Below are 14,730 nucleotides of genomic sequence, written 5' to 3' on the forward strand. Positions count from 1 at the left end.
AAAAAAAAAAAAAAAGGGATCCTTCCTCTTTTCTGGAAGATATATTGTAGAATTAACATTATCTTTTAGTAAAATATTGTTATGTTCAAATCTTTTTAATGTTTTCTAAATATCTGTAGATTCTGAAGTAATGTTCTCCCTTTTCATTGCTTACATTGGGTATTTATGCCTTACTTATTCAACTGTAATACCAGAGGATTATCAATTGTCTTATTTTTTTCAATCAACAATACATTGTTTTGAGACAGGTCTCACTCGGTCACCCAGGCTGGAGTGCAGTGGCACAATGACTACAGCCTTGAACTCCTGGGGTCAAGCCATCCTCCTACCTTGTCCTCCTCAAGTATGGGGATTACAGGCATGAGCCACAATTTTCTTGTTTTATTGTTCCTATTTTGTGTGTTTCCCTATTTCTTCATCTTCTCTTATTTTTATCATGTCCTTTTTACTTTCTTGGAGTTAGATCACAACGTTTTTTATTCTAAACTATTGAGACAGATGCTTAGATATTTTCAGGCTTTCTTTTGCCTGATCTGTACTAACTGCTATACATCTTCCTCTATTACAGGTTTAGGCAGAATAAAATTTGTGAATGGTATGCAGTAAATTTGTTTTTTATTTGTTTTACTCATATGGATAACTGAGCCAGAAGCATTATTGAAAAGGTAAGTTTTCTCCCATTATTCTAGAATGCCAACTTTGTCATAATTCAAGTGTCTACAGGTAATTATCAGTTTTCAGATTCTCTTTTACCATTACCTATATAACTACTGGAGTAATGCCACACTGCCTTAATTACCACTGTTTTATAAGAAGTCTAATAAATTATCCAAATTTGTTCTTCAAAAGTGTCTTAGCTACTCTTGCCTTGGAGCATTTTCATATATAATTTTAGAACCAAATTATAAGATTTTTTTTAAAGCTTGCTGAAGTTTTAATATGGGGTTCATTGACTATTGTGGAAAACTGATGTGACTTTGCTGAGGAGTAAAGAATATGACTAAACACATGTATTAGATACACTGTCAGGGGCAATTATAGGATGCACAGATTTAAAAAAAAATATGAAGAACAGACCATCAGAGCAAGCGTGATAAAAGAATTATGCAAAACAAGACATCAGAGTAAGCTCAATGTAAGTATTGATGAAAACTAGGTATCTCCCATTTACTAATGGGGGGGAAGCTTAGCTCCACATAATTGTAGCTTTAGTTCTATATAAACAGAGCTAAAACTCCACTAAAGTTTTATAGCCATGTGCTAGCTACCTAAATGCTACATAGTATTTTCATTTCTGTTATTCAACAATAAAATTAGCAATTCTATTTTATGATTGGGCTTGCTCCTTTGGATTTCTCTTTCCCCACCCCAACAATATATAAATCACCTGGGACGTGGGGGAAAGACATCTTTAATATTGAGTTCCCACATCTCTGTCCAGTGAACGGCAGCTTTAATACTGAGTTACCACATCCCTGTCCAGTGTGCCCTCACTCTATAGTGGTTTGCAACCAGAGGAGTCCCATGTTTTCACAACAGACAGTTCAGCCAAGCAGGAAGGGTATCAAGTAGGTAGGAAATCAAGCAGGAAACATGTGCAGATGCTGTGTTTATCACACAGGCATTCTCAACCTTGCCAAGTATGCTCTCCTGCTGGTCACCGCCAGCAAGGGTGCTCATCTAAAAATGCTTATGGGGGAATAGATGGAATGACAAAAAACACAGTAGGAGATATTTTAGAGACCTCATGTTCTCAAGGCTATGCAGGCATGACTTCTCACCTCAAGAATTTTCCCCTGTAAATTTTCAGGGAAAACAGTTGGGGTTTCAAGGCAAGAATCACTAAGAAGTGAAGAGACATTAGGCAGGTCTTTATGTGCAATCACCACAGTTTATATAAGTGTATGTAAATAAATGCAAGTATTAAAAAATGTAACCTTAACATAGCAAAGATAAGGCCACCAGGATTAGAAGACAGTAAAATGAGCCACTTACAGGGATGGGCAATCAAAAGCAGAGTGTCCAGAAGGCAAAGCAAGTTCAGACGTGGCTTTTACACATTAGTCTTAGCATCTAACGCTTCAAGAGTAAAGATTTAAAAAGTACTAATATTAACTGAAAATGAGCACTGCATTGTATTTGTACTTACTGATAAAACATACTCAGAGAGGGGAAGTATGTTTGCCTAAAGTCACACAGTCTGTGAATCACTGAGCCAGGATTAAACCCAAGACTATCTGGCCTCAGTGTCAGTATTTTTCAGCTACAAGTTCCCAGCTTGGGGGAGTAAAAGGGAGACCTGCTTGAAATACATCAATCTCAAGGTCCTTTCAGAGGTGCAGGTCAAGTTATATGCTTGAGATGGGAAAATGCATATGCATAAACTTTACTGAATATGATCAACCTATCTTTCCATATTTTGTACAAGAACTTTATATGTAGCTTTAGGGATCATGCTCCAGTCCCTTCTTAAAATAGTTTCTAGGTTTTATTTTGTTGTTTACTCAAGCTTTCTTCCATGTCTTTTATAGAAAATTACTTTATGGCCATAATTATGCCAAACTAATATCAGCAGTTTCACAATGGCTGATTATCATTATGTAGTATAAGGAATATGCAACTTGACAATATTCTGTATGCTTAACTTGTGTTGATCATTAAGTTCATAACCTTAAAAGCTTCACATGCCATGTTAAAAATGTTCTTCATTTATATAACTATTTTCCATTATCTTTGCTGGAAAAGTTAGGCACCACCATACTAGAAACATAAATTCCCTTAAAAAATTTTATCTATTGAGATGTTGTCCCCAAGATTATCAAATTAATTGAGTTTCTAGTAAGTATTAAGGCTTGAGCTAATACTAAGGCTTTTCTGTGGCCAGTTCATTATGATTTTGCCACTTTATGAATTCTCTGGTGTACAGTTAGTTGTGACTTCTGGATGAAGGCTTTCCCACATATAGCACATTGATAGGGTCTTTCCCCAGTATGAATCCTTTGATGTAAAACAAGGTCAGACTTCTGAGAAAAGGCCTTTCCACATTCAGCACATATGTAAGGTTTCTCTCCTGTATGAATTCGCTGGTGTCCTGGAAGGTGGGACTTCTGAGAGAAGGCTTTCCCACATTCAGTACATATATAAGGTTTTTCTCCTGTGTGAATTCTCTGATGTCCAATGAGATGTGACTTCTGACAGAAGGCTTTGCCACATTCACTACATTTATAGGGTTTCTCTCCAGTATGTGTTCTCTGATGTATGATAAGCTGTGACTTGCGGGAGAACGTCTTCCGACATTCAGTACATTCATAAGGTTTTTCCCCAGTATGAACTAACTGATGGGTAATGAGTTCCGTCTTCCTGCTGAAGGCTTCTTCACATTGAACACATTTGTAGGGTTTCTCACCAGTGTGAATTCTTTTATGTATAATGAGGTGGGACTTCTCACAGAAGGCTTTCCCACATTCAGTACACTCATACGGCTTCTCTCCAGTATGAGCTCTATGGTGTATGATCAGCTGTGACTTCTGGGAAAAGGCCTTCCCACACTCTCTACATTCATAGGGCTTTTCCCCAGTATGTATTCTCTGATGTATAATGAGGGGTGATTTCTGGGAGAAGGCTTTCCCACATTCACTACATTCATAGGGTTTTTCCCCAGTGTGAACTCTCTGATGTATAATAAGGGATGATTTCTGAGAGAAGGCTTTTCCACATTCAGAGCAATCATAAGGTTTCTCCCCAGTATGAGTTCTCTGATGTACAATAAGATGAAACTTCTCACTGAAGGCTTTTCCACATGCACCACAATCATATGGTTTCCTTCCAGTATGAATTCTTTGATGTACAATAAGCTGTGACTTCTTAGCAAAGGCTTTCCCACATGTAACGCATACACAGGTTTTCTCTTTAGTTTCAACATTCTGATATTGAATAAGGGATTGTGTATTGCTTAAAACATTTCCACGCTGATTATCTTCAAAAGGTATTACTCCATTGTGAATCTTCTCAAGGTTAGAATTGGGTTCACTCTCACTAGATGATTTTCCAACTCCAAAACTTTGATCAGGTTTTTTCCTTGAATTGCTCTTATTACAACTCAGTATGTCAATATTTGGTTTTAAATTCTTTTTAAAAGCATCATATTTATGGAATCTCTGTATTGATGTATCTGGTTCTATGCACTGTTGAAACATTGTTCCCAATGGATTATATTTATGCCCTGATGCCTCAGTCACTGTTTTGCTGTTAACAAATGTGACCTGCCTGAAGAGTTTATCTTGATTCTCCAGAAATCTCTGCAGCTGGCCATCACCTTGATAGACTTTTAAAATGGAGCACAATGAACCATCCTTTGTGACTCCTTTCAGTATCTTATGTTGGGAAAAAACTGTCCCCAAAATACATGATTCAGAGTTGTGAAGGTTACTCTTCCTGTCTAAAAGAAGAAAAGATACAATTTAAGAGTCATCACAAGAGTCAGTTAACAGACAGTGAGGAAGTGGAACAAACAAATGATCCAACGTAGTAGATGAACTCACAATACAGGGATGGAAACAGGCCATCTCAGAAGACAGTACAGCATATAGAGTTATCAGGTGAATAGATAGACAAGAATGTTTAACAGAAATAGTCACGTAAAAACTAAACTTAGATGAAACAATGCCTGGGTTCTCATCACTCTAATTTTGGATTCTAGAATCTTTCACTTCTGCTTTCTGAATAAAAAAACCCTTTTTACTGTTTAATTTCATTTATATTATAAATGATGTGCTACATATTCTTCTTATCCTGCCATCACTCTAAAGAAGGTATCCTCTGTAAGCAAAATACTTTAACTCTCGTCAATCTATTTTCCTAATAACTAACATAAATAATAGAAAAATCTAATATCCCATTACAGATCCAGCATCAAACTGAGAATACAGACTTAAATTCTACGACTCCCAATAAACTACTTTGTATACATGTCAAGTAAAGCTAGCAAAGGTCTCCCAGAAAAGCTATATCTTCCTGACACTAAGGTTTTGTTCATATACTCTCTCTCCAACACCATTTGCTTGCCTTCACCCTCCTCCTTCAGTCTCATCAGGATTTATGTCATTCAGAGCAGTTATAGTTGCAAGCTCTGAAAAATGTCTCTCATATTCTCCCACATCTCTTTAGACTCTAATTTTCTCTGAACTTTTAAAACAGCAACTGTATTTGACATTTAATTTTGTACAGTCATTTATCTGGGAATCTTGCCTTCTATGTTCTTGAAAGGAATTTGCCTTTTATTGCCTTTAAACCCTTTCAGGAAAGACACTATATATATAATGTCATACAGTTGATGTATGTATATATACATATGTATGTATGTATGTATATATACTATATGTACATATTTTTAATGATCCTGTCTCCTGCACATGTATGACAGGATCAACCATATGACACTAATGATCCTGTCTCCTGTGTGCATATGACAGGATCAACAAAAAATAGCACCCCTTTGATAGGCTTCACGATTACCTGTTGAATGACTACTAAATTCTCAGCATAGAAGCAAAGAATAGGAGATTTCAATAAGGATAGAAACATAAGCCTCGGGCACCAATCAATTAAAAAAACACACATAAACTACTATTTCACTTCCCTTGTCTCCCATCTGCCTGATATTCATCTGGATAGATCCAATTTGATATGCCTCTCTTTACGATCCATGGCTCTTCTCCTTGTTCCAACTTGGAGATGACATCTGGTTTGGAAACTGGATACCCTATTAAACAGAAATCACAGAGAATTGGGATTGACTGCACTAAAGGAAGAAGGTACAGTTTCAGGTGGTCTACAGTGAAGTCCAGTTAGCCCTCAACAAAGGCATAACCTCCATTTGCAAAGGTATGAAGGTCATAAAAGTCATGACATGTGTCAGAAACTACCTAATCACAGCAAGTGATAAGGAAAGCACTTGATTGGACAACTCTGAGTTACTCAAGGAAGCCATCCTTACCCATTGAGACCAGGTGGCTATAGTTCTCCAGCATCACGTCCCTGTACAGGGTCCTCTGAGCAGGGTCAAGTTGCTGCCACTCCTCTTGGGTGAAATCCACAGCCACATCCTTGAATGATACTAATCCCTGTAATAGTACATTCCTGTTCAATCTGAAGTCATCATTCTCATAATTTCTACTATAGTGTGCACAACTATGCCCACACCTAGTTTTGTATCATATAGTTTTTGGGAAAAACATAAAATCCAGTTTTTAGCAAGCAGAGCCAGGCATATGAGCAGAAAAAAAAAAGAGGTAAACCATAAAATGCCTACCTGATACATGTAGTAATTTCATAAATTTTAAAGGCAGCACCCAAATAACTGAGAGGAAGATGGTTTATTGGATGAATAGTAAACAGGAAAATAATAACATTGAAGAAATATTATGGGTTGAGTTGTATCTCCTGAATATTTATATGTTGAAGTCCTAACCCCCAGTACCTCAAAATGTGGTATGACTTGGAAATAGGGTCATTGCAGATATAACTAGCTACATGAGGTCTTTAGGGTGGAACTGAATCCAATATGATCCATGTCTTTATCCAAAGGGGGAAACTTGAACACAGACAAAGACATGTATAGAGGGAAGATAATGTGAAGTGAAAAAAGAAGATAGTTAAGAAGCCAAGGAGAGAAAAATGAAACAAATACATCCCTCACAGTCCTGAAGAAGGAACCAACCCTGCGGACACCTTGATTCTGGACGTCTAGCCTCTAGAACTATGAGACTAAATTTCTATTGTATAAGCCACCCAGTTTGTGGTACTTTGTTATTGCGGCCCTAGCAAACCAATACACTATATCATACCTGGGCAAAAAGAATAAATTCTGATGGAATAAAAATTTAAACTCTAAAAAGTGCTAAAGACTATACAAGTAACAAAATAAGAAATGGGAGAATTAGTGATAATAGAGCAGAAAAGCCCTTTGTAAGCCCATTTTTTAAAAAAAGAAAAGCTACATTTAGAGAACTATAGCATGTCAGAGCTCTAGAAGATCATTAATCTCTTTATTTCACAGGAAAATGACCTTAGCTTCCCCAAATTTAATAGCTCTCTTATATACATATAATAGCTAGTAACAGAATGAATACACCAATTACAGTAGCAACAAAAAACAAGAAATCCCAAATAATAAACTCAACAAAAAATGTACAGAAAACATTAATGAAGAAACCACAACAAATTAGTGACATAACATCAAAAAGAATTCGGGTAAGAGTAGAGTTATAAAATGTTTCTGGAGGGAAAATTGACTATTTTAATTACGTCACCATTATCCTCACAACGGTTGTTAAGTAATAGCAGAAACTAATAGTGATTTGTATTATTTTAAATAAATTGTTCAGACTTTTTTTTCTAAATATTCCATTATTACCAAATATCACTTTCAGAATGAAACTGATTATTTCAAATGTCAACACTGCCTGCTTAAAAGCCTCCTTTGTTTTCTTCTTTGCTAACAGTCTCATCTCAGTCATCTCAAATCTCAAGTTTTCTCTCATCCCACACCAATTCCATAGGCACATCATTAAGCTGCCAAACATTTAGTTGTCCATGACAACCCTGTTAATTTTCCTGTTGTACATATAAGACAACTGGGGATTACAGTGGTTAAATACTTGCTAAATTACATATTAAATATGTGATTGATGAACTCTCATATCTGCAAGATTTATTCCCACTCAATACTCTAGGTTCTTGACTACTGCAGTCCAAACTGCCTCCTTGATATAGTAAACATCATGATCTTTTATATTTTATCATTTCAATACCACCCTTAGTTGACCTTTCCATGAAGCACTCTCTATTTTAGTTTTCCTAAAATCTTCAGCCTTCCTAAAATCACTCTGTCCTTTCTACTTTTACAAATGCTGCTTCCTGTCCTCAGCCTACTTCCCTCGTGAGCCAAGGTTAATAATCATTTAAGCCTATTACCTGCTTCCTTAGAAATCTGGTTGTTCCTCCTACTCTGCTATAACAGTACCTGCTCCCATGTCTGCTACAGGACTTTTATATGTTGGTTTCCACATCTTTTTACTCATTTTCTCTCTGCAGTCCTCCCAGAAGAAAACTAAACCTAAATCTGCTTGAGATATTCAACAACTAGGCCAGTGCATATGACATATACTGGGTACTTAAGAAACATTTGTTAAAAAGAAATGAATAAAGATTATAAAGAAAAAGTAAATTAAAATTCATGTTTAGTTAAAAACTCTTTTGTGTATTAGTCTACATTTTTTTGATCTGAAAAGTAACATAAGAAAGATAACGGAATATAGAGGAAATCCATTGTGAGACATAAATTCATAGATGTTATCATTCTAACATTCTGATTTTGCTTTATTAATGATACTCAAATGTTTCCATATAAGTAGGTATAAATTTCTTAATTTTGAAAAAATATAGGACACAATCAGTGGAAAATTATACTTCTGTCACCTATGAACAACTTTTACAGCTTGGTCCCTGGGGAAATGGAAGTGCTACAAAGAGATGGAAGCAATGAAAGGGAAGTAGATGTTACAGACTGAAAAGGAGGCTATGTGTAATAATGACTTCACTTCTGGATGCTAGGGAACAAATATAAAGCCTTCTTCCTGAAGAAACAGCATTTAATCAACTAGCCATAGTAGTTGGATTTATTGAGCTAATTAAAAAATCCATCCTCCTTCAAAGCAGTGCTATGTAACAGAAATATAAAGCTAACCAGAGAGGCAAGTTTAAATTTTCTAGGAACCACATTCAAAAAATTATTTTTAACAGTATGTATTTATTCTAACATGTTACTCAAGATATCATTTCAACATGTAATCAATCCTTAAAAACTACTAGTGAGTTTTTTTGAAATCTGGTATGTACTTAACATGACATATCTCAATTCAGAGTAGCCAATTTCAAGTGTTCAGTAACCAGATTTGGCTGATGGCTACTATATTAGACAGTATGGCTCTAAAGCAAAGCTACTGAAATCCAAAAACAAAAACAACAATGAAAAACTCTTCTTGCAACAGAACTCTAAACTCTACTGTAAAATATACATAAGGACTCCTAACATAAAAGCTGATTTCAAGATTTGACAATGATAATGATGATGACGATATAACAGCTGACATTTGAATACAGTACAAACCATGCCCCAATGATAGTTTCACGCATGGTTTTTACTCAATTCTCACAACAACCCTGTAAGGATTATAATCTCTGAGGTGAGGAAACAATCCCAGGCAACCAGGCCACAAGGAAATATTATGTACCTGATAAAATAATAAAGGATTTTTCCATATAGATTTATTGGGCTAATTAAAAAATCCATATATAATTCTCCTTTATTATTTTATATAGAATTCTATATAGAATTTCATATAGAATTCTCCTTTATTATTTTATCAGGTGCCTAGTATTTCCTTGTGGCCTGGCTGCCTGGGATTGTTTCCTCACCTTATAGATATGGAAAGATCTCTCAATGTATACAAAAGACCTTTATATTGGACAGTAAGTTAAAAATCAGGTTGCAGAACAAAATGTTTACTATAACATTCTTTTTCCAAAGGAAAAGCACAGAAAATAGAAGACATTCTCACACATTTGTACTTTTACATATAAACAGTTAATTACAGTTATATTCATATCAAAGAATGTTTGGAAAGTTAGAAGCAATGGTTAACACTGATTATCCTGGGAGAAGGAGAGTTTAAGTTAAAAGGTCTCTTTGTTTTTAATTTTTATCTTTTATATAATTTTAAATGTTTATACCATACATATAGCAAATGATGGCAGAAAGAAAAAATAATACAAACTTTTAGAAATCAGAATGCAAAGAAGGAACAGCCTTGAAATTGACAGGAATCCTACAAATTAGAAAGCACGGCAAAAGATGGCGCATCAGGGACCTTTGCCCTCCAAAGATTTGCCAGGTAATTTAAGAACTGCTTTTTTGAGAGAAATATATAGTTTAAAAGAACATTTAAAATATGCCTATCTTATGTTAATGAATTTACCTGTGGATAAAGCTGTATTATAGGAAGCATCTGTAATCAATTTATTCCTCAAAAGCAGAGGTCAACAAGCTTTTTCAGTAAAGTTTTTATTTTTGGCATTGTAGGCCATATGGTTTCTGTTGCAACTACTCAGCTCTGCCATTGTAGCAAGAAAACAGCCATAGACAACACGTAAACAAACAGCTTGGCTGTGCTCCAATGAAACTTTGTTTATAAAAACAGTTGGAGAAGAGAATTTGGGCCATGGATAATAATTTGCCAACCCCCACACAAGAATAAGGTTCAAGGAGTTTGGCTAGACATTATGGTACATCCCCTCTAAAAAAGATCATTTTAAGACACCACTACAAGAAACCTACTGTGGATTTGCCAAAGGAGTGTTGGTGAGGACACTGTGCACTCCACCTCCTAGAGTAAAAGCCAAAAAAGATTTTTTTTTTTAAGTCTTATATGGCAAGAAATATTTTCTTACCATGGGAAATTTATCTTTCTCTTTAGGGAAATGCAAATCGTGTAACTCATGATGTCTGCAAGAAAGATCAGAAAAATTAGTACACTGATTTCTAAAAATGGTTTCCAGCCAGGTTTTTTACATATTACCTAGCAACTCTTTCTAGGTCTTGATCTTTATTGTTACCACCTTTTCCTTAATCTAGATTTTAGCTATCTTTACTTTCCATTTTATTGTACGGAAAACCAAAGAAGAAATTTTTTTTAAAAAAGCAACTCACCTGGGACTTCATCATTTTTTGTTCTTCCAAAAGGCCAGATGACTGAAAAAGCAAAACTGGTGATCAGAATGTTTTTCATAGGCCAAACCCAGACTGCAGCTTTCACTTTCACCAGCCTAGCAACAACTAACATCAGAAGTCAGGTAGTTAATGGGCTATCCTGTGGGATAATGTTGTTTGAGCCTTACAGAAGGATGAGCAGGCACCATGTGGAGGAGGGATCATTCTTTACTCCTCTTTTACCTATAATATGATCAACACAGAAGTTCGCCAAGGTTTTATCATTGGGTAGATGTGAAGATATGTTTCCAGTTGATTTAGTAACAACTTATTGCTCCCCCAGGGAATCAGGAATTCTATTTATAGAAGATTTTCATGAGGCAATAATCATGAGTAGATATATATAGACACAAGTGAAGACGGAGCTCCTTGGCAACAAGAATGGGAATGACTAGATGGAAAACTGAAGCATTCATTCCCTATTCCTAAAAAGAACCAGCAGCTGAATCCAACAATCTTCCAAAAACTCTCTCATTTCCCCCAACTCAGAAAACTCTTGTTATATCAATATGCATGAACTCAAAGGTTAATTTTAAGATGTTTTTTGTTTAAATTTGTTTTGCTGATTTTCAATGGCGCTATTGTCTGCATACAAAATGGAGATAGGTTTCAACCACTGAAAAAAGAGAATATACTACAATGCAGGAAGGTACATACCTGGTAAACTTTTCTCAGTCCTGGGACAAGTCATGCAGACAGAGCTGAACTAGTTCAGAGGAAGTGGGGGCTCCCATGACGGAGAGATTATTTTATATGGAGTATCCCAGGCTGTATCAAAACAGATCTAAAAGGAAACAAAAGAAACAGTCATACCTATCTCTGGACACCCAGCAGATGCTCAACAAATGTTTTTTGAATAAAAGATAAAATGATTTCAATAAACTTAGAAAGTAGAGACTGAAATCAAACTTTTCATTATGATTCTATCAGTTTTGATTTGTTTGGTCTTGTTTTTAAATGATCATATCTGATGGGGGCACCAGGCTTAGGGGGCAATGGCAGACTAAGAAAAGATGTGAAAAGGGGCTTGGCCTTTAAGAACTCAGCAGTTGCCTATGAGCTGCGGAAATTTAATGTAAGTAAAGGCCTTCCCCAGTAAAATGTAGCTGACCCCCATGACACCCTGGTCCCATTACTGTCTCCATCTAAATCTCGGAAGTCTCAGGCCTAGCAATTATGTACCCTACTGAAGTCTCCCATACAATTATGTACCTACTGAACGCCCCCATCATTTAGTCCATACCATTCTATCACTGATTCCTCAGAGCCCCCTAAATCACTGACACCAGTTAAACCCACCAGTCAGTCCACCTGCACGCCATTCCTGACCCCAAAGACACCCCCTCACCTCTCACTTCCCAGTTACTAATCACATCTTGGACTCCTACATAAAACCAACTGCCTCCCCAAACAGTGACTTGATAAACCTCCTACCACTGACCCTCACAGGCTCCTCTCCTTCCATTACCAATCCCACACACTCACCTTTGACCAAACACATCCCCGCCTCTGACTCCTAGCTCGATTATCAGATCCCCAAACCCCCATCACCGCTGAATGGGAACCGCTGTCACATCCATATTGGCGAACTCTCTCGCTTCCTGTCCGTGAGCGCAACGCTGGGGTCCCCAGGCAGGGCTGTTCCGTACGGGGCGGTTTTGCCCGTTTCGCATCTTCAGTGGCTTTGTTCAAAAGGCAACATGGCTGCTCCCAGATGCTGTTTCCGACTGGGGCCGCCATCTTGAGAGCCTCGTTGTTTCCGTACAAGCGGAGGATTTGCCGGGTATTGAGCCTGAGCGTGGGCTGTACCACCGCGGCAGCAAAGGGAGGGGAAGACGACGGGAAGGAGGCCTAAGACAGGAACAGTAAGGTGCACACTTTTGCAGACAGATTTTACAAGAGAGATTGAAGAGGAAGTTGGAGTGAGCTTCCCTCTACTGGAAGAATGTTTCTGACGTAAGGGGGAGGAGTTTGAAATAGTACCATGGAGGTGTTTGTGAATGGTACAGCCCTATGCCGGGAGATTCGATTTGCTGCGAGGGGTAGCGTGGAATGGTGCGGTCCTCTCCTGGGAGATTTAACTGAGGGAGGAGAGAGGGCCAAAATCTGGGGGCGAGGAGGGCCAAACAGTCATTGTGAACTGTAATTATGCCAATAACAACGGTAAGGAATTCTTATAAGAGAAATTGATATTGCAGTAATAAATTATAGAGGTCGACTGAAGGAAAAACGGAAATTAAGAGGCAGGGAAGAGGAGACTGAGGCACAAAGAGAGGGACAGTGAGAAGCAGAGAATAGAGAGAAAATGGGGGAAATGGGGACAAAGGGCGGGCCTAGAAAGAAGGAGAAATGGGAGACTAAGAGAAAAAAAATAGACATAGGAATAGAAGTGGGAAGCTAAGGGATAGAGCGCTATAGCGAGACTGAGACAGAAGAGACTTGAAAAGCAGAACCTTCATAAGGGAAAGACTGAGGAGGTTAGATTTCACAGACAACAACAACCGTGATTTTAAAAAAAATGAACCAGTGAAAGAGAATACTAAAATTGTTATCTTAACCTTTAGGCCTTACATCAAGCTTTACAAAAAAAATGCATGTTCACAGACCAATGTTTCATTTGTATGAATGAATACAATTTTGAATCATAATTTTCACACAAATCATGCTTTTTGATATATTATGAAATCGGCAGCAATTTTATATTTAGCAATTTTATTTCTCATGTCAAAACAAATGCAGACTTAGATAAGAAGACAATGTATTCGGAAAGATTGTCCGCATGAAGAAGAATGTTGCAATCTCATATCTGCAAGCATCACAATATCCAACAAAATGGCTTTCTTTTTTTAAATAGGGAAGAGTAAGAAGGGTTAGCAGGAACTTTGTAGGGAGGAGGATATGAGGTAGGGGTGTGCAGGTGGCAAAACCAGGGCATTTCTACAGGAATTGTTGCTGTTGTCATGGGATTCTGGGAGTAAGCGGTTAAGGGGAGACATTCTGCATCATAGTACATTAGTGCAATGTTTCAACTCACAGCAAGCCAAAATGTAGGGGCCTGCGGGAAGGAGAGAAGTCGGACTAAAAAAAAACAAAACAAAAGCAGCACTTCCAGCCAGGCCACCAAGCACCATCTCTTATCTGCCTGAGAGCCCAAAGCCAGCGTTATATATAACTGTGGCAGGACTAATCCCCTTCGTTGCTCCAGCACTGGTCATGCTGATGACAAAAACTTATATTCCCATATTAGCTTTTACTCAGATAGCTTATGGAGTCAGTTTCCTATCTTTCTTGGGTGGGATCAGGTGGGGTTTTGCTCTACCAGAAAGTAGTCCAACCAAACCAGATGTCCTTAATTTGGCTAACAGTACAACTCCTCTTCCGTTTTCATGGTTTGCCTTCCTTTTTTCTGAAAAACTCGGTGAAGCAGAAGCCATAGTCACAATAATAATGGGTCTGGGGATAGCATTACACCTTGAAGCTTTTCTCTTACCACATTATCCCAACTGGTTCAAAGCCCTGAGGTTAGTAGTCACTTTAGTGGCCACTTTTTCACTGATAATCACTTTAATAGTTAAAGATGTTTTTTTCCGAAAAAGGACATAAGAAACCTGGTCAAATATAAAAATACACTGTAGATAACACTAGTATGCTGGTTACACCTTTTTCTACTTCTGTTTGGCTCTTTTTTCCCACACCAATGGTAATTTACTCTTCACAGATTGTTCTTCATTTCTAGAAGTTGTTATTTCATAGTAATTACTTGCGCAAGAGCTTGAAAATCCCTGTCAAATGCTTTCATCTCATAGTAAACTAGTTTTCAGTCATTTTATGAATAATATAGTTATCCACTTAAACATTTGAATGTTTTAGCTGTCTTGAAAATTAAAAGATTAAAAATTTTT

General features: G+C 37.1%; 1 protein-coding gene and 1 pseudogene across 3 annotated transcripts; one reads left to right on the forward strand and one right to left on the reverse strand.

Moving 5' to 3' along the window:
* Positions 1–1,868: 1,868 nt before the first annotated feature.
* On the reverse strand, positions 1,869–12,593 carry ZNF300 (zinc finger protein 300). Of its 2 annotated transcripts, XM_037733617.1 has the most exons (7): positions 12,314–12,591; positions 11,486–11,612; positions 10,769–10,810; positions 10,510–10,564; positions 5,996–6,122; positions 5,639–5,761; positions 1,869–4,438 (listed from the first exon to the last, which is right to left on the reverse strand). In XM_037733617.1, the coding sequence occupies exons 4-7, from the start codon at positions 10,510–10,512 to the stop codon at positions 2,889–2,891; spliced, it is 1,803 nt and encodes a 600-aa protein (XP_037589545.1). In that variant the 5' UTR covers positions 10,513–10,564; positions 10,769–10,810; positions 11,486–11,612; positions 12,314–12,591; the 3' UTR covers positions 1,869–2,888. The 2 variants fall into 2 exon arrangements, with proteins under 2 accessions (XP_037589545.1, XP_017370514.1); XM_017515025.2 differs by lacking the exon at positions 10,510–10,564 and having other exon boundaries at positions 12,314–12,593.
* On the forward strand, positions 11,799–14,727 carry LOC108293529 (annotated as a pseudogene). Its single transcript, XR_001820725.1, has 4 exons — positions 11,799–11,903; positions 12,349–12,435; positions 12,524–12,693; positions 13,894–14,727. The product of XR_001820725.1 is annotated as a transmembrane protein 69-like (transcript).
* Positions 14,728–14,730: the final 3 nt, after the last annotated feature.

The sequence above is a fragment of the Cebus imitator genome, unplaced genomic scaffold, assembly GCF_001604975.1.
Source record: "Cebus imitator isolate Cc_AM_T3 unplaced genomic scaffold, Cebus_imitator-1.0 Scaffold540, whole genome shotgun sequence".
Classification (NCBI taxonomy): domain Eukaryota; kingdom Metazoa; phylum Chordata; class Mammalia; order Primates; family Cebidae; genus Cebus; species Cebus imitator.